The sequence below is a fragment of the Paramacrobiotus metropolitanus genome, unplaced genomic scaffold, assembly GCF_019649055.1.
Source record: "Paramacrobiotus metropolitanus isolate TYO unplaced genomic scaffold, Prichtersi_v1.0 Parri_scaffold0000014, whole genome shotgun sequence".
In the NCBI taxonomy this organism is placed as follows: domain Eukaryota; kingdom Metazoa; phylum Tardigrada; class Eutardigrada; order Parachela; family Macrobiotidae; genus Paramacrobiotus; species Paramacrobiotus metropolitanus.
Genome location: NW_026570234.1, coordinates 1354377 through 1378003, shown reverse-complemented (window position 1 = coordinate 1378003; position 23627 = coordinate 1354377). Strand labels below are relative to the sequence as shown.

At 39.1% G+C, this 23627-nt stretch overlaps 3 protein-coding genes across 6 annotated transcripts; 1 reads left to right on the top strand and 2 right to left on the bottom strand.

Moving 5' to 3' along the window:
- The first annotated feature begins 1425 nt into the window (after positions 1-1425).
- LOC129584518 (excitatory amino acid transporter 3-like) lies at positions 1426-9269 on the top strand. Its single transcript, XM_055476705.1, has 15 exons — positions 1426-1955; positions 5218-5531; positions 6001-6035; positions 6105-6268; positions 6536-6616; positions 6768-6867; positions 7083-7188; positions 7350-7537; positions 7665-7690; positions 7757-7777; positions 7885-7972; positions 8044-8080; positions 8173-8199; positions 8268-8338; positions 8923-9269. Exons 1-15 carry the CDS (start codon positions 1727-1729, stop codon positions 9155-9157), a joined length of 1722 nt encoding a protein of 573 aa, XP_055332680.1. The 5' UTR covers positions 1426-1726; the 3' UTR covers positions 9158-9269.
- Positions 9270-9732: 463 nt separating this feature from the next.
- Positions 9733-11131, bottom strand: LOC129584519 (uncharacterized). Its single transcript, XM_055476707.1, has 3 exons — positions 10886-11131; positions 10325-10576; positions 9733-10072 (listed from the first exon to the last, which is right to left on the bottom strand). Exons 1-3 carry the CDS (start codon positions 10920-10922, stop codon positions 9909-9911), a joined length of 453 nt encoding a protein of 150 aa, XP_055332682.1. The 5' UTR covers positions 10923-11131; the 3' UTR covers positions 9733-9908.
- Positions 11132-14102: 2971 nt separating this feature from the next.
- On the bottom strand, positions 14103-22688 carry LOC129584530 (glycine receptor subunit alpha-4-like). 4 transcript variants are annotated; one of them, XM_055476723.1, is made up of 14 exons: positions 22245-22685; positions 21866-22168; positions 18744-18826; positions 18212-18285; positions 17979-18135; positions 17573-17648; positions 17323-17405; positions 16955-17026; positions 16638-16706; positions 16451-16554; positions 16300-16337; positions 16131-16218; positions 15408-15671; positions 14103-15059 (listed from the first exon to the last, which is right to left on the bottom strand). In XM_055476723.1, the coding sequence occupies exons 2-14, from the start codon at positions 21934-21936 to the stop codon at positions 14826-14828; spliced, it is 1413 nt and encodes a 470-aa protein (XP_055332698.1). In that variant the 5' UTR covers positions 21937-22168; positions 22245-22685; the 3' UTR covers positions 14103-14825. The 4 variants fall into 4 exon arrangements, with proteins under 4 accessions (XP_055332698.1, XP_055332701.1, XP_055332699.1 ...); XM_055476726.1 differs by lacking the exons at positions 21866-22168; positions 22245-22685 and adding exons at positions 19768-19933; positions 20069-20297; XM_055476724.1 differs by having other exon boundaries at positions 15513-15671; positions 21866-22688.
- Between the last annotated feature and the right edge of the window lie 939 nt (positions 22689-23627).

Below are 23627 nucleotides of genomic sequence, written 5' to 3'. Positions count from 1 at the left end.
TCTACCAAAGCAAAATCAAAAGAGACATATTCGGAAGAATTACACAGCTGATGTATTTCTAGTGATCCGCAACAGACTGCAGCACGAAAACCTTCTATATATAGCACCGCAAGAAAAACGGAAGCGACATACGTCGACGCAAGCGAACCGGTTAGAAAAAAATGCTAATGTACCGCATGAAAGATAAGACTGAAAATGAAAAATGCCGCGCTAAATCTGCCAAGCTATCTAAACTGTCGATCACATAGTGTAGTTAAATCTTTACTACCAGATTAATATCACGCCTTTGCTGGTCGAACCGATGACAATCGGATATTTGGATGGAAACTGTCGTTTAGCATTAATACACACTACTGCATTTTAAAATTCGTACGCCGACGCGTATATATGATTCATCCATCTATTGCACAAAATTATAAGTGCAATGTTGCGGCTACTGAACCGAGGCATCTTTCTGCGACCCGCTGAGAAATCGGGTCGCCTACTAACAGCGGGAATCGCATTCTGGGAAAATTTACCCAGTACGCAATGTAAAATCACTTGCTAAATTTTTGAGCATCGACGATTTCGTTTGCGAAGAACGGTGGTTGCACAATAATTTAGGACTCAATAAGGCGTAATATGAGGTGCGTTTTAACGCAATCACAATTGTTCAGTTTACATTTCACAAGAGCCACATTATGCATTATACAGCAGGCATATAGCGGATACCAAATAATAAGGTTATGGACAATAAATATTGCGTAAAAAGCGCATAATTCCTATTGTTAATAAATATCGATCTTGTTTTCGCGCTGAACCAGAAAACGTATGTTTTGAATTAATTCTATTTTATGTTAAAGCTTCAAATTATTCTGCAGGTCATTACAGACGTTTAGCATGAAATCACCAAATTTATTTGTACAGGATGATGTGTACTTATGCAGTAGAAAAAATTGCGAGGTATTCAAAAGAAAGCAATACAAGAAACATAAGAATGGCCGAACAAGTTTTTCCACCAATCTTCTTACAAGTTTTATTGTTAGCAAAGCAGTTTACAGATCATTTACAAACACACACGTTCCGCATTGGTCATTGATTTTTGAAATTCAATAAACAATTGGTCGCTGTTGAACGGATGCAGACAAGCAGCACGAGTGATAACAGGTGGAAATACAATTAAATAGTAAGGACGTCAGCAGTTTGTGCTCCACTTTGCGCTCCTCGCACACTGCGTTAATTCAGCTATAAATAAACTTACTATACATTTTATTGTTTTGGACCACAGTGCTAAAAGATGTTTCTCAAACAGTTTAAACACAGCACGTCAGAGGACGCACCCGGTAAACTGAGCGGCAATTTCCGGTTCGGTATAGTAGCGCGGCATAAGCGCCGGCATATTACCCGGCACACGCGGGTGTAGATCGTACAACATATGTGTACGCCGGCGCGTGAAGACCACAGTAGAGGCAAAAAATTGATATGAACCAGTTTAATGCGGCGGTGCTGATAGGGGCTTATGTTTAGGCGGCCCCGATTGACAGCGCCACATTTGCTAGACAAAGACCCGTGTCTTCATTTTTCGATGCACAGCCAGTTTTTCCTTATAGCTAGCTGACTTTACGATGTAATTGGTCTCAATGGTGCCGGCATTTCTGGCAGTGTGGAGTGTTATAAGCCACCGTTTTTAAGCCATTATCGTATTGGGATTTAATGGTGTAATTCTGCACATGGTTTTTCTAACAAAATGACTCGTTTAAATAATAAGCAGAAAAGTTACGATGTCGAGGCGGAAGAGCAGGTTGAACTCCATGGATCAAACGAATTAACCACGGGTAACCATCGCAGAAAGAGCACTGGCCGATCAGGAATGGCCGGCTGCTGTCACTGCACTTGCACCAAAAAATGTTGGATTACGGCTCTCAAGAACAATCTTAAAGTTATGCTGCTTATTGTCGCCATTTTTGCTGGAACAGGTAAGAATGCACAGATATGCAGGAATGTTAATATGTGTATAGGAGCGCGCTTCTTATGTCAGTAGCCGCCGTCGGATTCAAATAATTTTTGTAGAAGTAATTACGACACTAATTGATTAATTTCGCAATACGGTACTACTGTATTAGAAATTTAATTAAAATTTAATTAATTAATTGAAAATAATTTGTATCACTTATTCCGGGAACCTTGGGACACTTTGGAACTGGCCGGAATACGACTGTTAACCTGCTTTGGAACTGTACTTTCCTACACTTGCAATGCTTACAGTGAAGCATGCTGCTTTCTTTCCGTTGCACACCGTTTTACACTTTTATCTATTCAAAAGTTCGTACCGGCGAGTTGCTGTAGCTGTGAGAAAGCTGTAAGCTTTTCATTTCATTATATAAACAAGCGAAAGCGTTACCTTCCGGGTCGAAAGTTTTTTTTGCTTTACTTTTGACCATGATCTTTGACCACAACTGGCCGGTAGCTTATATATACCACGGCAACAGAAAGCAAGCGCTAAAGGTGAATTACCAGCTCAAAGTTCATCGCAAAGCAGCAGAACAGTTTGCACTGATGCTGAAAATGGGAAAGTGATTCGACGCAATCGCTGGAATGGCTCTGTTATTTTTTGGTTAAAATTGTAACAGCACAAATAATATATGGATCAGCAAAAACGGATACGTTCATACTGTACACTTTGAATAGCGAAATGCAATCGTAATTTACTGACAAAGTAAGAATGCCCTGGCAAAACAATTTTTTAAAAAAAAGCAGTCTAAACTACGTTTAACTGGGCGCTCGCGATTTAAACCGAGTTCCGAACTTCAAAAAGGCACTTTTTCGCTTTTCAGGAATAACATGTTAACGGTTTATGCAAGTAAACATTCACAACAAGTATGATAATGGTATGACATGCATAGAGAGGTCTTTCCTTTATAAGGTCTGTGAAAAAAGAAAAACTCGCGAGAATGTAATCCAGCAATTTGGACGTGGGTAATGTGCCCCTCGCTGTGCAGAACATGTAATCTCTTTCACACCGGGAAAATGCTTATAACACTTTAACGTGCCTGACCATGCATTTAAATTTTTGAAAATCGTGTCCGACAGAATGTAAACCCACATGTCTGCATTATGTACACTTTCTATGCAAACAGATGCGCCGAAAAGCAGGGTTGTCGCTGTTGCGCTAGAGTACCTCAAAGTAAACTTAAGGTCTTGTCTTTAAAACAAGGACCGGCTTTAAGTATGATTTATTTTGTTTTCCGACCTGGCGCCAAAAGTGCAGCTTTACAAAAGGCTGTTTTAAAACAACAAACGTTTTTACTGCGTTTTACCATCAATTTGTTATGTGTTTTCTGCCAAAATTAGTATCATGTAAAACATATCATTAATTAGCGTGCCGGTTTGTATAAATCCGGTTTTTCCAGTTTTATATTCTGCCAATCAGCTGTGGAGGTATAAGTGAGAAGCGCTCCTTAAATGCCGGTATTGCTTTTAATCGGATGTTTATTGCGTATACGTAATTGTTCAGGCTTCGTTTGATATTACGCATGGTCATAATCATGGGCGAATGTGCTGCTGCAGCAATAAATTTTCACCATTTGATTGCTGCCGTTAGCACTTAGTCGTGGCCAGGGTATCACTCACCGATTACCCTCTCATATTCAAAATTGTGCCAGGTATCGGAAGCTGCCTTTATTGGCTACAATCTCTGGAGTCTGGAGTATAGAAAATATTGATTTCTCTTTTTTTTGCAACAAGTAAAAAATAGAAACCGGTTTTAACTTGTGGAAGAATCAAAAATTGGATACCTTTACGCTTATGCATCACGCGACACTCGTTTGCTGATACGATTTAATTTCTTTGTGATCTATTAAACGGCAATCATACGTATTCCGCTATACCGTTTTATACTCGTAAAACTTAATCTAAAAATATCAGTATAGAAACATAGATCATTTATAAATGTGAGCACTTGATTTTCCTCGAGCGCAGTTCCAGCGATTGAGTTTTTCATTAAAAAAATTTTGGCAACAACCGGGACAATTTTGACCGTGGTACTTGGAGATGACAAATTGGAAAAACGTTGTATAGTTAAGTGGGTGTGAAGCATGCGGTAAGATGTCGTCAACCAGTTAGTAGATCCGAGGTTTGCCAAATGTTAAATATTTTGTCAGTTCACAGGATCATCATATCCATGTCATGCAAATATATACATGCCACAACTGTTTCGAAATAATCCAGCCAACTTTTTTATGCTCCGGCATGCAGTGATTGAAATGTGAACGCTAGGGGAATCGACAAGCAAAACTTTAACTTGAGCTGCGATAAATCTGGCTGTAATTTGCGAAATAAACCTCACATAACTTACATGTATATGCATGCATGTTTGGTCTGTGCAGCGTTTAGCTAGGTTTTTTTAAATAACTGCATGAACAAAATTAATCCAGTTTTTAGAATGTGGAAATAAGGATAAAAGTCATAAAACTATCTTATCTTGGCTTTTTATTGAGATTGCGCCAACCAAAATCTTTTTTTCTGCGAGATAGAAGGCACTAATTATGTATTATTTTATGTGCAAAAGTATCTAAGATTCGATCCTAAATCTGTATTCGTGTTCAGCAAAAAGACAACGTCGTCGTTGGCATTTTTCATTGAACACCTACAATTAGAATACTTCAAAAGTTGTTATCCTATCCTAGGGGTAAAGGAAAAGGTATCCATAAGCGTTGCCAGCCGGTCGCAAACTGCTACCGAAAATTATAATGTGCCCTATTAAAAACATACACGAAGTTCTAAAATTTCGTTAGCACAGAACTGGTGAGGATGAACCTTACCTTTAATGCGGAATTGGTGTTAAACTATGGACTCGGAACAAAAACGACCTGTGTTCGAATAAGCATATAATTATATTGGTATGCAATTTTTGCCACCAGATATAAAACTTAAAGGATTATAAATGTTTGGCACCGATAACCTAATGTTTTGAGAATAAGCAAATAAACAGTATGTTTTTGATAACAATAAAAAATAACCTTTATTTTAAAATTCAAGACGAAATAAAGAAAAATCTTGCATCCCCAGTCCTTGTTATAAGTAAAAATTAATAAGGGTATATATACTCTTGTGCCCAACGCATTTTTCGCCGTTTTTGAGACGCTTCTTGTGACGTTGACTGGTAGCATATCCTTCACCGAGTTAAGAGAATCCCCCAAAGTATACCGTGCCATTCTGACTGATGTTTATTTTTCTTAGCGCTGGGATTCCTTATGCGGGAATTTGAAATCCACAAGGATCCCCGGAAGATAATGTACGTCGCCTTTATTGGTGACATTTTTCTACGAATGCTGAAGATCGTCATATTGCCGCTGATTGTATCGTCATTGATATCCGGTTTGGCCGCTTTGGAATCCCAAACAAGTGGGAAGATTGGATTACGAGCTGTTGTATACTACTTTACTACGACGGTTATGGCCGTTATTCTGGGCATCATCCTGGTGACAATTATACGTCCGGGCAAAGTGGGAGGCCAGGCAATGAAACCAGATGATACCTCCACACCAGAACCCGTGCGTTTACTTTAACAGTACAATTTTGGCAATTCCCAGTTTAACCACGCTTTTTGGCTGCTAAGAAAACCGTTTAGGGCTTTAAACTGTACCGTCAAGATTTTTCGGGTCGTTTAAAGCATAATTCAAAAATTGTAGCCGAAATCAGTAATTTTTTACCAGCTGTTTTTAAAAAAACAAAATATCTTTTAACTGTGCTCATTACTAAAAATTAATAACTACCAGCCATCGATCTCAAACAAATCGTGAACCGATCTCGTAATTTATTGCCATATCGGTTTTCTATTCTTTCGTCAGTGGTAGTATTACGTACGCGGTACGCCTAATCAACAAAAAAAAGACACATTTTTAGCTCTGCAAAGCTGTGTTACAAAGTATATCTGTATATATATAATTAATCATGTACAGTGCGCGTAAACGCGTAATGCGGAAAAAACTTTTTAATCTGAAAAAAAACGGCTTTTGATAGATTACAACGGCTGATACGTTCTTGGACCTAATTCGGTAAGAAAAAAAGCAAGTTTATTCTCCGGAAAGGGAATAACGTTTCGTATATTTATACATTTATTCCAGAAATATGTTTCCGCCAAATCTTGTCAGTGCTACATTTCGTCAGTACAAAACTCAACTTGTCGAACCGCTCCCTCCGAAAATAAACGGCACTATACTAAACACCACCACCCTAGTAAAAGCTGTGGTCGACAATACGACGGGAAATATAACCGAAGGACCGAAAGGTAATAAGAGTTTGGTGTTTGCCAAACACGATTTTTAAAAGCATTTTTAAATTTGTTTTTCGTTCGCGCTTAATTTCGACGATGTCATCATGTTGTCACTTTGCCGCGAATAAAATGAATTGCTATGTATTAATAGCAGCAGTATCCACAGGTTTTAGGTTTTCATGATACTATTAATTTTATTCACTTGCAAATGAGCGAACAAAAGTGCTGAAATTCACTGAAATTCACTGAAAATTCACTGAAATTCACTGAAAATGTGTTTAGATTATAGCCACTGGATTATAAAGGGAACGGAAATCGAAGGAATAAATATCATGGGTTTGGTCGTTTTCAGTATTGTTTTCGGTGAGTTTTTGTCAAACGTACATATAACAACCGCCATAAAATAATTTAAAATCCCGATACTGTCTGTCTTTATTGGGCAAAAGCCATCAATATAACAAAAAGTGAAATACTACACAAAATGATTTAATTCCCGATACTTGTTTCTTTAAAGGCATTACGATTAGTCGGCTTGGAGAGAAAGGGAAGCCTTTGATGTTGTTTTTTGAATCACTAAACGAAGCTACCATGAGCATTGTTGCCGCTATTATGTGGTAAGCCGCATTGTAATTCTCCAGAATGTATCCCTGATTGTAATGCGTCCATCGGGAATCACGCCGATTAAATAACATCGCAGTAAAGTAACCTACCACATTAACGGTTGAAATTGTGTGATACCAGAAAAGTCGTTACGTTACGCACGCATTAATGCCATTAATTTTTCGAGGCATGAAAAATACTGTGTACATTTAAACTTCAATTCCGACAGGCTGGCTCCACTCGGTATTACCTTCCTGGTAGCCGGACAAGTGTTGCTCGTTAAAGATTTCGGAGTTATGTTGTTTCAACTTGGCTATTATTTTCTTACGGTTTTGGTAAGTGTTATGAATCCGCCTTCTTCGTGACCTTTCTACACCACAGCGTGGTGCAATGTCATGCATAATATATACGAGTAGTACTACATACCGGCTGTACATGCTTTTCGAATCGTTTCCGCTCATTTTGTTTAAAAGATGAAAACGTCCTGTATTTGCAGTCTGGACTATTAATTCACGCGTTTGTGGTGCTTCCCATTATATTCTTCCTTTTCACAAGGAAGAATCCGTTCACATTTATAATCGGCTCATTACAAGCTTTTGCCACGGGATTCGCCACCAGTTCATCATCAGCCACTCTGCCCATTACTATACGCTGTGTGGAAGAAAATAACGGCGTAGACCCTAGGTACGAGAAATTTGTCCCAGTTGGCAAATTAAATGGTAGTCACTAGTCATAATAGTTTACGTCTCGTGCTTAGCTACGAACAGATAGTTTGTTTTACCCATAAAGCAAAATAGAAACTATATTTCAGGATTACCCGCTTTGTCCTACCGATTGGTAAGTTACAGTGACCTTTAAGGTTTAAGAATTTCGAAAATTTAACTTATCAGTGATTACTTTTAGGTTCTACTATCAACATGGATGGTAAATATGGGACGCAAAATTGCGTATTTCAAATAAATCTGTAATCGTTAGATTCGTTACATACGTGTCCATACTGCAGCAACAGTTTTTTTTAATTCTGTAATTAGGAACTGCCTTATACGAGGCTGTGGCATGTCTGTTTATTGCCCAAACACAAGATGTCGCCATGGATCCAGGGAAAATTGTGGCTGTCAGGTACTAAACACTCGAGTTTGAGATATCACACCTTTTATTTATGTGAAAAATTAATGTCCTTTAATTTTCAGCATCACAGCAACGGCCGCCGCCATCGGCGCGGCAGGGGTGAGTCAGTTAGCATGTTTTGCATCGAATTAATTCCTAATAGCAATCGGATTAACTGTTCGCGGTATCGGTAATCGAAATGTTTATTGCAGGTGCCGCAAGCTGGATTAGTGACAATGGTAACACTTGGCCTTCATTTTCAGTAACGGACGAACGTCTGTTTGTTAATGTCACAACACTTCCGCAGGTCATGGTGCTGAATGCTGTCGGTCTGGATGCCAAATACGTTTCCATGATTTTGGCTATTGATTGGTTTTTGTAAGTTAATTTAATATAAAAAATAACGAAGATTTGTCAACTTTGAGAACAGTTTTTTCATTAAACGGTTACAATTTACAAATATATGCTGATTACACTGTAAGCGTAGACATTTAGACGACCCAGGCTGGCACTCCGTAGTTCGTCATGACCTTAAGTTGTTACAATCCAGTTGCAAGCATTAAGCAGAAACTTAAAAGTTGTCGCAGAGAAGCGATGTACTGTATATGAGACGTAAATCACACTTAATTTAACCCAATGTCTTTCAAATTCAAATAAATGATGCAAAGCTGCAGCTAGATGACATGTATACACTGTATCGGCAGTTAGAGCTATCTCCAGTTTTCACTTAATTCGATAATTTATAGGCTGCTTGATGTTTTTTTGTCTTTAAATGTGTTTAACTAGTTGTTTCTCGTCATACGGCGTATTCGATCGGAAGATACGAGTATGTCAGTGTAACCGATTACATGACTGAATAACACAGCTAGAGTATTCCTTACAAAAACCAAGTAACAAATTAAAGCAACGGATGTACGTTACCGAACTAGAAAGTATATGTCTATATTATATGTTTTGTTTAGGGACCGCATTCGCACAACGGTGAACATTCTCGGAGATGTCATCGGATGTGGTATCGTACAACATCTGTCAAAAGACTTCTTAGCCAAAATGGACGAAGAGCAGAAACTCAAACGCCGAGCTAGCCGGGCGCAACGACTACAGGAAGTTATGGAGGATGTGGAAGTGGAGAGTGCACTGCTGCCCAAAAATGAAGTTATAAAATCCGACAACACCGTTGTCCATGTCCACACCTGAACACGTATATATACGATGGCTAAGCTGACAATTTACAACCCATCGATAGAAAACGAGCTATCGTCCGTCCAGTATTTAGTGGTCTAGTTCCCAATTAAATCTGTTTTCTTGACAGTGTCATGTTATAATAACACTATCTACTAATCTGTGTGGCACTCAAGAAGCGCGTTGTGGAAATATGATTAGTGCCCACATTGTGGGGTTTTCTTTGAAAACTGTAGAAACGTCACTTTTATTCTTGTGTTTAATTTTTTTGCATGGACACAAAATATCTATTATGTAATGTTGGTTGATATGTGTTTTTTAACTTTTTTTTGTTTTCATGTATTACCATAAAGGTGTTGATTATAACCGGAATACACTGTTATTGAAAAAATTCTGTTGCGCATAAGCTCAGAATTTAATTCTTTGCGACCATATGGGGCGAAAATATAAGACCTTATTCTTGTGTACCGAACATGTAATGTTCTTGTGCACCGGTGAAGCTCAAATACGAAGGCTTGCTGTACGCATTCGTACAACAAATTCTTTTTACTCGTAGTTAAAAATGCAGTGTTTCATCACATACCATTGAACGAAATTTTATATCTTAATCATGTTTGTTTGTTTTTTATAATACAGTAATATCAACAATTATTTACAAAATTATTTACATGTGTTTGCATTTTAAATTACAAGGTCAACCAAGCTACGCAAATCCGTATAAAACTTTGGAAAATTAAAGCAGGCTGCATCCGTTGCATCGCGTAGATTAGCGACGACGGCGAAGATATCCCCCAAATCCACCAAAAACAGGCGTTAGACGGCCAGTGTAGAATTCATGATCCGGTATAACGGGTTGAGCAATGAAGCCCATGCCATCGGGATTTCGGGCAAATGCGTTCATTTCTCCCCACATTGCACCATAATAAGGCACTAAAATAGCATAATAACAAAAATTTTTGAATAAACTTAAGATAAGGCAAGCAGCAACACGTCCAATAAACCCCTAAGATGGGTGAAATAGATGGTACTGTACAGTGACTTAATCTAACTTTTAAAAAATGTATGAATTTAAGTATAAAGCGAGCCATCCCGGTCCCATGGAGTAGCAATTAATATTATGGAACAAAAAATTTGTCTATGCCCCCACGACTTGCATTTACGATCAGGTTTATGGCAACTTACAAATGGACGTAATTCCCAGGTAGTCGTACACGTTGACGTTGCCACCGCCGGGAATAGCCCATGGCTGCCGACCGCCAAAACTGTTGTAAACTTGTTGAACACCAGCGCCATATCGGGCATCCGATCCTCCAACCGGTAGACCACCACCGTACGATCCACCGTTGGAGGACTTCATCGTCATGTCCGACTGAAGGGATTTATCATTTCCACTTATATATTCGGATAAAACATTTTGGCAAAAGAATAAACAAACTGCAAAGAAAGGTGTTAGTTATCGTATAAGCATATACAGAACATATATAGATCCATTACTGTACATGTACTTGGCAAAAAACTTTAAATTAATAGTTATGGTTCTAAAGGTCACCTGTCCATAGGTCACTGTGCACGAAGAAGTTTCGCCTAAATATCGGCTTTTCTAGGACGATCAATCATAAAAAATCCAAATTATCCAAATTATGCATTTGGTCGCGATTTACAGCTGTATTGTATGCTGTACATTGTGTGTCATAACATAGCTGTTTATAATTTACAGCTCAGTAGAAGAAGATAAATGCTTACCAAATCCTAGACGAAGCATGATGGTATTGGTCTCCATATTACCGCTGTTGATTAAATAGTATGACTATGAAATGTTATAGCAGCCTTCGCTGATGATGACTTTGACCAGCGCGATCAAAATTAACAAATTTTATCGCCCACTACAATAATAAAATGAAATAAAATATCTTAAATTTGCAGCCTTTAAAGGCAGATTTGAAGAATTCTAGAGCTTGTTTACGTAAGACGTGCACGACTTTAAAGTTATCTTTGATGTCAACGGTAGACAGCCTGTTTCGTACAGCGGTTAATGTTTGGACGATTTGTCGCTGGGGGCTTTTCAATAAATCATTAGCAAATTAAAGCTGCACAACTTGTTAACGGAAACAAAAGCTACCGCCAATTAAGTAGCTGATGGTATCCGCTGTTTTAATTGAGAAAGTCGTTCAATCAGCGTCCGCTGAGTTCAACGAAAACAGATTTCATCTGGCGTTCGTTAATTAGATAAAATACATATACAGTACAAGGTAAATCAAATACAAATACAGTACACACGGTACAAATACTGCAGTGATACAATACATGCGAAACTACCGACGAGCAAGATTTCGTACGTACGTACGAAGAACAAACCTAAAGAATTTCAAGTTCACGAACCCGACATTGAGCGTATCGCTCATTTATTGTTCGGTAATTAATTAGCGGACATATAAAAACTGTAACGTACAAGGCTTCGCAAATCTACCTACATCACCACAAAAATTTTAAAAAGAGGCCTATTCTCAACACTATGGCAAAAATATGCGTTGAAGGGAGCATTTTATATAAAATGTGTGCGTCAAATACGCACATCTGCGTTGAAAGGTCATTGTTGAACCTATAGGTAAATAAGTATGCACCTATAGGTTCAGAAATGCTGACCTTACATCTGGACGCACTCTACGCTGAGTCTACGGTAGATGGTGTTTCCGTATACAGCAATCAGATCTTATTAATACTAGTATCTGATTGCTGAGCCGGGAAACGAATGATGCAATTTTTTGTCAGTACATATGACCACCAGACTACCAGTTGCAGCTCTACAAAGATGAATGTTAAATGGATTTGGCGCTGGTGATGGCAGTAAATTAAAATTCAGAAAAAGAAAAACTTAATACAATGCACCATTTTAACTTTTAGATTTCAAAGGCAGCCGTGATCCCTATTACAGTCGTCCAGGAGGTCATGAGTCAGCACTCCGGCATGTCCGGGCCGCGAAAAAGAACGATAAAAAACGGCACGACAAGAGGTTAATAAGCGCGCAGGCTAACGTGCTGCTCTACAAATTAACTTACATTTTCCTTATTGTAGCCCGAGGCTAAACGACGGTTTTTAGAATGGTGGTCTCAAGTGGTACAGTTTGACTGAAAAAGACAGGAATTAATTGCCTAATTCTAACGCTTGTATAACCTGGTTATTGTATATAATTTTCCAAAGTTGGTTGGTATTAAAGTGCGATCTCCAAAAATATTCACATTACTTCAGAAAGTCAAAGTTGTATCATATGAAAAATATGAGGAGGTACACGAACATATTTTTTCTTTTCGATTATGTTAACGGTAGCACGGTAGAGTAGAACATTTTGGATCACTTAATTAAACCAGATGCAGTGCCTTTAGCCACAGCTGACCAAAGCTCACCTGAAGACCGAAGTATAGTAATTTTGTAGCAAGTCAGACGAATAACGAAGTTTGGTTATTTTATTTCTTCCTTAATTTTCAGTTATAAGTTATGAATAATCAAGCAAAAGTGTTGTTGCTGTTTGTAGTTTTGAATTGTCTTTTGAAAAACTGCTTTCATTCTTTCCCAAAGTATTTGCCACTACGGCAAAATGTGTATAGCGGTGCAAAAGATCGGCTACGAGTTCGAAAAAATATGGGTAAAACTGACGTCAACGCAGTGTTAGCTTAAATTTGTAGTTTTGAGGAGAGACGAGATTTATTGATTTGGTATACAGAGATGGCCAATTCGCCGAGATATGTAGACCGCAAAAAAACCTTACAGTAGTGCGTTGCTGTATTCTGTGCATATACACAGCCCAGTACGTATGTATACATTTGCATTAGTGAGGCTTGGCGACTAATCATATGACTGACGATTGTCAGATCTGCGATAAGGAGTTATGCTCACATTCCCGTTATGGATCCCTCCACAAAAAACAACTTGGTATTTTCCCGTCGTGTCTCCTTTAACAAAAGGCTTCTCCACTCTCGGAGATTCTTCGGCCGCCTAAGCGGGACAGCTGAGAAAGGATGGTACAGCCATATTTTTTTTGCAAATCATCGAGTGCGCATAAAAGTTAATGAATTATGGAAGCGCAAACTTTTTTTAAACGTACCTGTCATCAGTGTCATGTTGCTAGTATGTTGGTAAAGTTGGTTATCCTCAGATTCAGTATTAAACTATTTTGTAGTTTTCATTTCCATAACATTCATGCTAACTAAAATAGCATTACCATTTTATTTAACCCACTTTACATACAATATTCGAATATTTGAAAACTTCACATACATCCAGAAAAAAAATTTAAATAGACCCAGACGCAGTACAGGAAATTGTATGGAATCCCCCCAGTACAAGTGTTTTAATTTTTTTAAAATTTGTTGCTCGTTGTAGTAAGTAGTAGGTAGGTGGCGAACAGCAGCAATCGTAGTAATCTACGTACCGTTTGACGTTTCCTTGTAAAGAAGCCACCATTAAACGTTGTGTACATATATTCCTCGAAATCGGCGACATAAGCGCCATATGGATATTATTCCTTTTTGTATCTACTCGTACGTGCACATGCGATTATTAGAACTACGTAAAACCTTGCCAAGGTAAGAAGGCAGGAAATGCCAAAACTGTTTTGATTAAAAATTGGCTGTAGGGTATTCTTTTGCCTCTTCGTATGCATTATTTTGAGCGGCGGCGAAAAGAAAACAAATCGATCGTAGCTCTGCAAGCAAATGAGCCGGTTTTGGATATAAAGCATGACTGCCAAATATGGGATGTTTTCTCAATGCTGATTCAACTTCTGTCTTTTTTGTGTCCTAGAAATGCCCTGCCCGGGACAATACAAGAGCGGGCACATAAACCCGTCGCGCACACAGGAAATCCACACTAACGCTTCCTGTTTTGGGGTGGAGATTAACTGCTACGGTAGTGCGTTACGTGAATGCTTGTATGTGTGTATGGGTCGTTATGCGACGGCTAATAGAAAAAGCTTTTATTCATCTTGTCAGTCATGGCAAATTAAAAGATTTCTACACGGAAGACATTTTCGTCCAAATGTTGCAAAATCACAATGGCATTAATTTTGACTTATTCCCGCGCCTCCATTCTGTGACCGGCTTAATACCGCGCCATTCAAGCACAGAGGAATAAAAAAGGAAACACATCTCTCGTTCCCAATCTCTTTCTCTCCCCGTCTTTCAGTCTCCAACCAGAACAATTGCGCAAATAATTTACATAGTACCGTCCGCGTACACATTTCTCAGCGCAGCGCAGGCGTCGCACAACGTAAAAAAGGCCCGTTTTCGGTGAATTGTATGAGCAGTGTGTGTGTCAAGCGCGTTTTGCTTCGGTCTCGTCGTTTTGTTGCAGCACAACATAATTGACGCTCGCCTCGGTTAAAGGCCGCCGCCTTGTATTGCCGGCAAAGTAACGTCAGTTGATAGATTTCCATAGATTTGGTCAGTATTACGATCCAATTATTTGTGCTCGATCTGGAACCGCCCCTCTTTTCCCTTTAACCGTTGAGTGCTCGTTCTTCTCTCTCTTCTCCCTGTCGCTCTTTCACATTTTTCCCGGCGTCGCTCAAAATCCAAGGAAGATAAGGTTGCATTCCCAAATAACACGAACCGGCACATGGTGTGTTGTGTGTGTATATATATGTGTACAATCCCGTCGACGCGGAAAAAGTCAGTTGGAGAATAAATCGTTAAGAAGCTTCTTCCATACGATCATAGGATTGTAGCATATAATATGTCCAGTACACAAAGTTGAATGCACCGAACAAGGATGGGAAGAGAATACGAGCAATAACATCGATCCGTTTGGCTTGTTCGGCGGCTGATAATATTGGTGGAGCAGCCGGCATCGACATGGGCGGCATGTAGGTTTCATGGGGCGGCGGCGATTCCGGTATGGGCATTTCGTACTCGAAACTCCCGCTCTGTGGAGTAACATTAGTCTGCTAAATCAGGGTTAACCTTTCGCAGGTGCATGGGTGTATTGTAATTACATCGGTATCTGTATAATCCAAATGTACCGCCACCTTCATGCTTATATAATATTAGCGCGCTAACAAAATAAATATTATTACTGCAAATAAAAAAACCAAAAATAATTTAATTGTGTAATAAAAGTAAGAAAGTTATTTTTTAATAAGAAACCAAATGTTAATAAGAAAAATAAGCGGATTATGCGGGTTCTCTAATAAAGTGGAAAAATCAAAAGGACAACGCCGTTTCGTAGATTAAGAAAACATCGACGATCTAATTGGCACGCATTTGGGCTGTACCATTTTTCGAGACCCTTTGAGATGATTCTGACTAGGTGATCTGCCTGGTGGCGGCATATCAGGCAAGAAGCAGTTATCAAATTTCATCGTGGCATTTGGACTGACCGGTACCAGTGTGTGGCTGCGTGACATGTGGTTGGAATTCTGCCGGGGACGCGGCACTAACATGGGCACTTTCTTCCTGGAGGTCTTCGAGACTATCACGTACTCCAGTAATGTGGCAAATACAAAAAATGTACATGTTCCCATCCATACATCCAAGGCCTACAGAAAAAGACAGTTCGCGCTTGAGGTCACAATGACGCATAAGTCTGCCATTTTAATATAAAGAATACAAATACTAAAAGTTTGCTCTTTTGAAACGTTTGCCACGTAACAATACTTTATTCAAATTATCTAGTCATTCCAGCGTATTTTTGCATCAATAATTCAATACGTTACGCGTTGGAAATTGAGACAGAGAAGAACTGAATGATTGTAAGTTCTACTTTACATTATGGCGCAAAAGGTTTTTCAACTGCCAGTACTGCTCTTCGTTAAGTATCGCTTTTCTTTAACAACCCAGGCAAAGTATACTGCATCATAGATGCAATGGTACAAAATTGTCTACATTCAAAAGATTTAATTGTAACTGAATTAAATTATTAAAATGACCGCGCCATGAATATGGTGCATGGGCGGACGTGCAGCATGAGCCGGAAGTAAAGTACTCGTCAAACGTACTTTAATATACGATACAGCTGGAAGTCCTTGCTTGGCGCCGCTAATTAGTGTGGTCATTGTGAGCAAAGTTGTGATGCCCAGTGAGACTCTGATTAAACATAATGGAATTGGCATATAAATGACTTCCGCTCAAAGTACAGAATACAATTGTGTGTATGCGCTTCAGTACCTCGCGGGAACCGCTTCCACACTGAGCCAGAAGCTAACCTATATTAGCAAAATGGAAAAAAACATAACTGACGGATATTTATACAGTACACGCGCTGTCGTTCGCGCAGAATGAAACTATACAATGTACACAGCGGACGTCACAGTTTTACCCATGATATGGAAACGATCAGGAAAGTAGGCAGATACGTCTGAATGAGGTGATAACTGACTTGACGCTGGAATTTTATGAAGACTTTCAAATAAGAAAAATGCCCTAAAAATATCATTAATTTCCTGTGACACATCCGCAGAAGAATGGGATCATTAATTTTCGCGTGCCGCGGTTTGTTGACTTACCCATTGAATATTCATCAGTGCCTTCCTTGTATGTGTATCCCGAAATGAGAAACTGCGGAAGTTTAAGCTCTATAAAATAAAAAGTGCGTTAAGAAATATTCAATGTTAATCGATCCCATAAAATTAAAAATTACGCAGTTTTATGAAAAATTATAACTTCCAACAAATATTAGCGTATAAATATTTGCGTGCAATCTAATCTAATTTAGAATCACTTCAGTTTATAAAACTGTGTCAAAGTATACGTAGTTGTTCGCCGTTTTTACACAGTAAGTTAAGTATATATATGTTTAATGTATAAACTTGAAATTCCTTGCCTGAATTGATTGTAAAAGCTTTTGATTTATCCCAGTGCCAGTGAAAGTACAGGATTTCTGTTGAGTAACCGTCTGGAAAAACAACGCCAGATTATGGTTAAATCTCCCATATGAGTACAACTGCCGGTTGCACTATATCAACTGTTATGTGTAAAATGAGCGGCGATGCTAATGCATATGCAGTCAGTTCTACGGCCCCAATGCACAGACAATCGATCTCTTTGAGAGTAAGTTGTTTGCATACAAAATAACGAACAAAATATCCGTGAATAGGTGATAGGTGAAGTCAAACAAGAGCTTTATACACGCGGCTACATCACTGTGCGGCCAGATATTCCGATGACCTTTGAGGAAGTTTTGTCACGTACATGTTTCTAAATAAATGGAACATTCCTGCGTATCCATGGGATAATAGTTCAGCTCCATTTGGCACGTTAATGTTGCTGTTAGTCTGTGTGAATAATGGCCAATGCAATTAATGAAAACTAGGTGTGGACCATTAATTTTTCCATGCAAACATGGATAATGGCTGCCACGGGGTAAAATGCTGTGATCGCGTGCTGAGCGATCTATATGCAAGGGTAGAAAATGGACAATGTTTATATTGTCAGGACTTACCGGGAATTATACGTTACATTTCCTTCCTGTGTTATGCGGAGGAAACGATTTGGTTGTGTTACCTCATGGAAGTACGCTACAAACCACAAGTGCTTGTTAGGACAATGCTACTTATTTATAGGAGTGATTTTGCTCGTGCGTCATATTGTATCAAAACACTCACATAAATCTAGATAAAAGTGAAACGGTACTTGGCTAATCTATTTTTACAACTGGTGTGCATAACTTGCATAAATAATTATTTCGTCTTTTTTGCATCGTAAGAAAAAAGCGTATCAGTAATTTCTGCTTTACGTGTAACTGATATTGCAATGAACGATGATGCAAAATGCAGTTAAAGATGTGGTGTCAACGAAGGCGCAATGAGTAAACATTATAAAAGAAAATCACGCAACTTCGCACTGACCTTTTTTAGCGTTTATTAAATATGGATCTGGCAGCCAGAGCTTTTTGATTTGACGCAGTTGATGTAGCTCAAGTATTTTTGTCCCGTCTTTGTCGGCATCAAAATGTAACCTTGGATCGTTCCAGTGTTGTGTTAGATAAAAATCAACTGAGTAGTCCTGCGCAAAATAAAAAACAATACAGTTCTGTTATACGAAAATGCCTATTGTTTCACTATCAGATGGTAGTACGCACCATACTGCTGGCATCGATTGAGCTGATGGCCACAATATAAATTTCAATGTAGACTCTTGTCGGTATCCCTTCCCCTTTGACCATGAAAAAAATCATTGAGAGCAAACAACTGTCTGTTCGAAATTCTTTGGGATATTCTAGGTTTTCAAAAGGGCAAACTGGTTAGAATACTCATTGATTTATCATCTTACGGCAAAAAAACCTGACCTGTCATAAGTTGCAAGGCTACATTCAAAAACTATCCATGTAGGCATAAAACAGCCAAAACAGTTCCACTTAAAACATAAAAATTTGTCTTAATATAAAAACACCTGCAAAAATCAAGGTAAAAAACAAATGAAGGTGCATGCTCACCGGTTTACCATAAGTTTAATTAAATTAATCAACAAAGGGCTGTATAATTTTTATCAAGAAACGAAAATACCACGCCTTGCATTATATTGAACAAAACAATGAGGTGAATTTACGCTATCTGGCGTTCATACAAAATGCATGATCGAGCAACATTAAATCAATTTTGTAGATGCAGTACCTGCTTGATACGAAGGCCATTCTTCCATGTTGTAATTTTTCATTAATCTGTGAAACAGTTTGTGCGGAAATTCCTTTTTCCCCCTGTAATTTAACAAACAAATTACTCTATACTGGAACCGCAACTGCTACGTACAATATGCGTGCAGTTCCGCTGCTTCATTAGTGCACTCAAACAGAGCAGAATCGAAAGGTCGCGACTATTGAGAAATCACGTATTGGTGATTTAATTCAATCGCTGTTACTATCTTTGCCTGGACAGAATTAATACAGTGGACCGGATAATAAGATGTTCTATAAGTGGAATGCGGAAATATTATTTAATGTAACATCTGTTTAACAGCGACTAACTAAAACAGCTGCTGGAGATTCCTAACATGATTTGTATTTACTCAGGTTCTTTAATGAAAAAAACTGTTTACAAGGACGGCGTGTGGTGTTTGTCGACATATGTTTTCCGCAGGGTTTGTGTACGTAGTGTTTTTTCAGGGTGCGCAATTTCCGCCAAATCCACGATCACGTTATAGGTTGTAATTTAGGTTGTATTTTAGGTATTTAAGTTGTATTTTAGGTTGTATTTAGGTTGTATTTTAGGTAATTTACTGATCAACAAAACTTAAGCTATCGAAACACTTTGACATAATTATATAGGAATATTAACACAAACAACATTTAGTCTTCCATAAAATCACAAAAACTCTGTTTACTGTGGCATATAAAAACAGCGCATAACTAATTAATCCGCTGAGGAAACATTTGGATCTGGTACTCAAGAGAGAAAACATTATTACGTCACTGGATGTTGTAACGCATTTAATCGACTAAAACTAGTGGAGAAAAGTACTGCGGACTACTATCTGAATAGTGCGATATTCGGGTTTTTTACAGGAGACTTTGATTTCGCCACCGACTAGTACGAAAGTACGTTAAGTTTTTATTCGAATATTTTATTGACAAAATACATAGCACAAGTGCCGCCGGAAATTAGAGTTTATTTTGTTAACGCAGATGGTACTTAATCTTACCGGGTTGCTGTTATAACATTAATGCGCTGCTGAAAGGTTGCATTAGAAGAACAATGCGTGCTTGCGTGTGAAATAATTAAGGAGTTCCCTCAACCCGGGCATAAAGGGATACGTGGGAGAAATCAATGGGACCTGATGTAAAGTCTCTCTTATTCCCTCCATTTACCTAATATTCCAACAAGAGTCAACTGTTCAATAATTCAGCAAAAATGAGTGTGTCTTGCCGAGTGCCCAACCGTCACTCCGAGCCGGGTAGAATATAAAAGTACCCGTGGGCGAAATATAAAGATTAGTCAATTACAGCGGGCTGTCCACATAGCTAGCTCCTTCCCCTCTGTAAGTCGGAGATTTACGGCCGTTAGAAATAAAAAAATGCAGTCGTGCTTGGAAAAGATTTCCAGAAATTTTGTGCAGTCATCGAGTACGTACTGTTGCACTGCAACATGCTTTTAACGAAAAAAGCTAATTTAAAGAACGAAGGACTATGAAACGTGTAAGCCACTTACGCCATCACTTTTTATTTCTTAGCTGCACAGGTAAATAACTGTTTACATTATTGTAAAAACATTACGTTCCCTAATTCCGGCCGTTTGTGAAATATTTAACTATTCGATCTTATCAATCCTGTTAGCATAGTAACGGGTTTCCGTTTCGAATGTATTTTAAAGGTTTCTGAATTGTAGACTGCACATTCAGTCGGCACGGTTATGAAAATGATACGAGTACCGGTCGCTAGTCTAAAAACACATATGTTTGCCAAAATTTCTCGAACTCCCCGGAGACCGGAAAGAACTCCGACGCCAGCCCACACTGCTTTACAAATAGGACCGGTTCTGTCTCTAATTATTATACAGATATACTACAGCAAAACCGTATTATCGAAAAAAAGCAAATTGCGACCGCTCTTATAAAATTTTTTCGCATAACTGTTCTCATAGAGATTTATTATGCAAGTCCAAAGATATTTTTAAGTAACGTTCTCAGAGGTTATTCTGAAAACTAATAACTGACATTCACGCGTAAATAAATATGATAACAAGCGACTGAAGGTTTGCACGATAAACAATATTCCTGCACAAAGGCTGTAGAAACCTGGCCTTGTCGATACCTGTTGGTAACACGATCAGCCCTTATGTGGGTAGTCGATCTACTCTTTCTTCAGCGTGATACGACGATTCACGTCAAATGCATCACACTGATCGGATGACCACTCTGTAATTAATTCAGGGAAAACTGCCGTCTAATCGATGGGTATTCTCCGCTGAATCCCATGTAATCCTGAGACATGCTCTTAAGGTAATTGCTGTTGACTTAGGGAAAAATCAAGAACGTTTAAGATGCCTACAGCATTCAACGATTTTGTACTGCAGCTATTGGATATAACGGCGCGCGGGAAGAGAGCCGCCGTGCAGGCGAGCGTGCTAATCGCTTATACCCATGCTAACATGCATCCCACGGTTAAGTTAATGTGTTAAGTCCGACTATCAGCTAATGACCACATTTGCCCCACTTGTGCGTTGTGCGGATACGTGGGCAAACAGTGTGTTTGCCTTTGTCGTTGCCCAACTCGCACTGTATCTCTAATCATTCGGTTTTTTACGGCACATCCAGGGAAGACGGGCGCCTCTTTAGCTGCCTACCTTCAGCGTCGAATCAGCAACACATATTACGACATCATGTGTATACCGATTGTGTGTGCACAAGGTATGCACGCTAAGTGACCTTTGCGCTGCATTTCTCTACAAGTCTCTTATATCAGCAATTTCCGGTCGTGTTAACGCCAAGTCGCATGTCATAAGGCAATAAGACGACGCGCGTGGCCTTAATTAAAGAAAATGTAGAGTAAGTACACTCTGTATACATTCCGTGCTGCAATGGCTGCTGCGGGCAGAAGCGGGAAAAATTGTAAATTTTTCCCAATAAATCGATTTGTACTGCGGTAAGCATTTGTTCAAACGCAGGGACGGCACTGATTCTGGTCGGCATATATCAATGAAATTCGAACGATCGTCTTTACAGCTTTACTTGTGTGATAATCTGATTGGCCATGTATATGTGTCCACATATATTTAGAACACATACAGCGTGGTTCTCTTACCTGGTCTGTAATATAAAAAACAATGACAAAACAACACGTATCCATAATTTTTCCAGGAGATAGCGCATCATGAGTCCGTGTTGGTGCTGTTGAGCAGATGGGGAAATACACAATATACATATAAGAATCCCCGATGTGTACGGCAGAAATCAGCTGCAGGTGAGCGGCGTTATAATATTACAAATCCGGCATTATTTTCTGGGATTGTTTATATTGTGATTAGCGGAGCAGAGTAATGACAGCCGCTGGAGGAACACTCGGCTGCGCACTGCCGCACGGAGGCCATGGCGTAGCAAATATAATCTGACAAAAAGGACGTTCCGCTATGAACATCCCGTTGACAATTAAAAAAAATGGCCATGTATATATATGTATATACCGAAAACGATGGATGAATGTCAATAAAGTGATGCATGCATGCATGCAGCCCGTGGAGCGCCTGGGCGAGAGAAGAGCGTAACCAGAAATGCCAGAGCAAATTGCATAGCTCGGTTGCCGCGTCCAGTTTATCCCAGCGGTTAGGGAAGCATTGACGAGGAGCGGGGCCAAGTCAGTGGAGCATTTCATGCGCGAAACTTTGATTTTGTGCAAAACGAGCTAAAGGAACACTATCTCTTGATGGGAAACGAGAACAACACAGGGCGCAAAAGGCTCCGGTCGGTCGGCGGAATGCCGTGTGCATCTATCTATCTATACATATATGCGTGTGTAGTGTAGTGTATATACACGACAACACAGCCACACAGGCTACTGTAGCCACATGTCGACTGAGTTACAGCCGCTTGAATTGAATAAGAAGCAAATCGGGAATAGGAAGATGACACAATGGAGCGTGCTTCGACAGTAAGAGGCCCATTACCAGGGCTCCAACAAGGAATCACAGTCTCCGTTGTACACGGGTCTGTTATGTGTGTGCCGACCGTGCCGCGGATCGGATGGGATGGGATGGTGCACCGACCGGCACAAAAATTTTTAATACGCTGTATGTACATTATATGGCATGGTTTTACTGATTATCCCAAACAGTTTTTGATAATTTGTGTGATACTTTAGACATGGTATCAGCCTTAAGCATGTTGCTACATAAAAACGTTGAAACGTCGAATGTACAGCTCGCATATTTTTGGTTTCGCAATAAAGTGATATTTGTACTGCGCTGTAGATGCAAAAGGTAATTCGTTTTTTTTAAAATTCTTTCGTTTCCAGCCTGCTGCGCTGATGGAACGGATATTCTGTACGGGGGCGCGGGCTAATACACAGGACTCCTTGTAGACTACTACCGGATCAACTTATGACCTGGTGCATATATCGTAAAACATTAAATTTATCGTTTTATTTCACAAAATTATGCTTATAACGGTAGATAATTTTTTGCTAAAATATTTTTCAAGTGGCTATTATTTTATGCTTAATTGTCCAAAATGATTTGTGCTCCCTTTATTGTTCGAATTGATAACTGCAGTGAACGTCCATTATACAAATAGAAAAAACATTTCTCTAGTAGATATGCCCCCAGCCAAAACGTGTCTGCAGTCATTTGACCAAAATAAAAATTAATATGGTTGTGTTGGGTAAAGGAATGCGAGATCTTATTTAGACCCATTTCTATTGTGGGTCGATTATTTTGTGCGGAAAACTATCGCCGGAGTACTGGAGCAACCATCCACTGAATCAATGCAGTTTTCAAAACTGCATAACTGCGTTGAATGATTCAAAGATTGCACAGAAGCATTATATAACGGAGACACATCCAAAAGATACA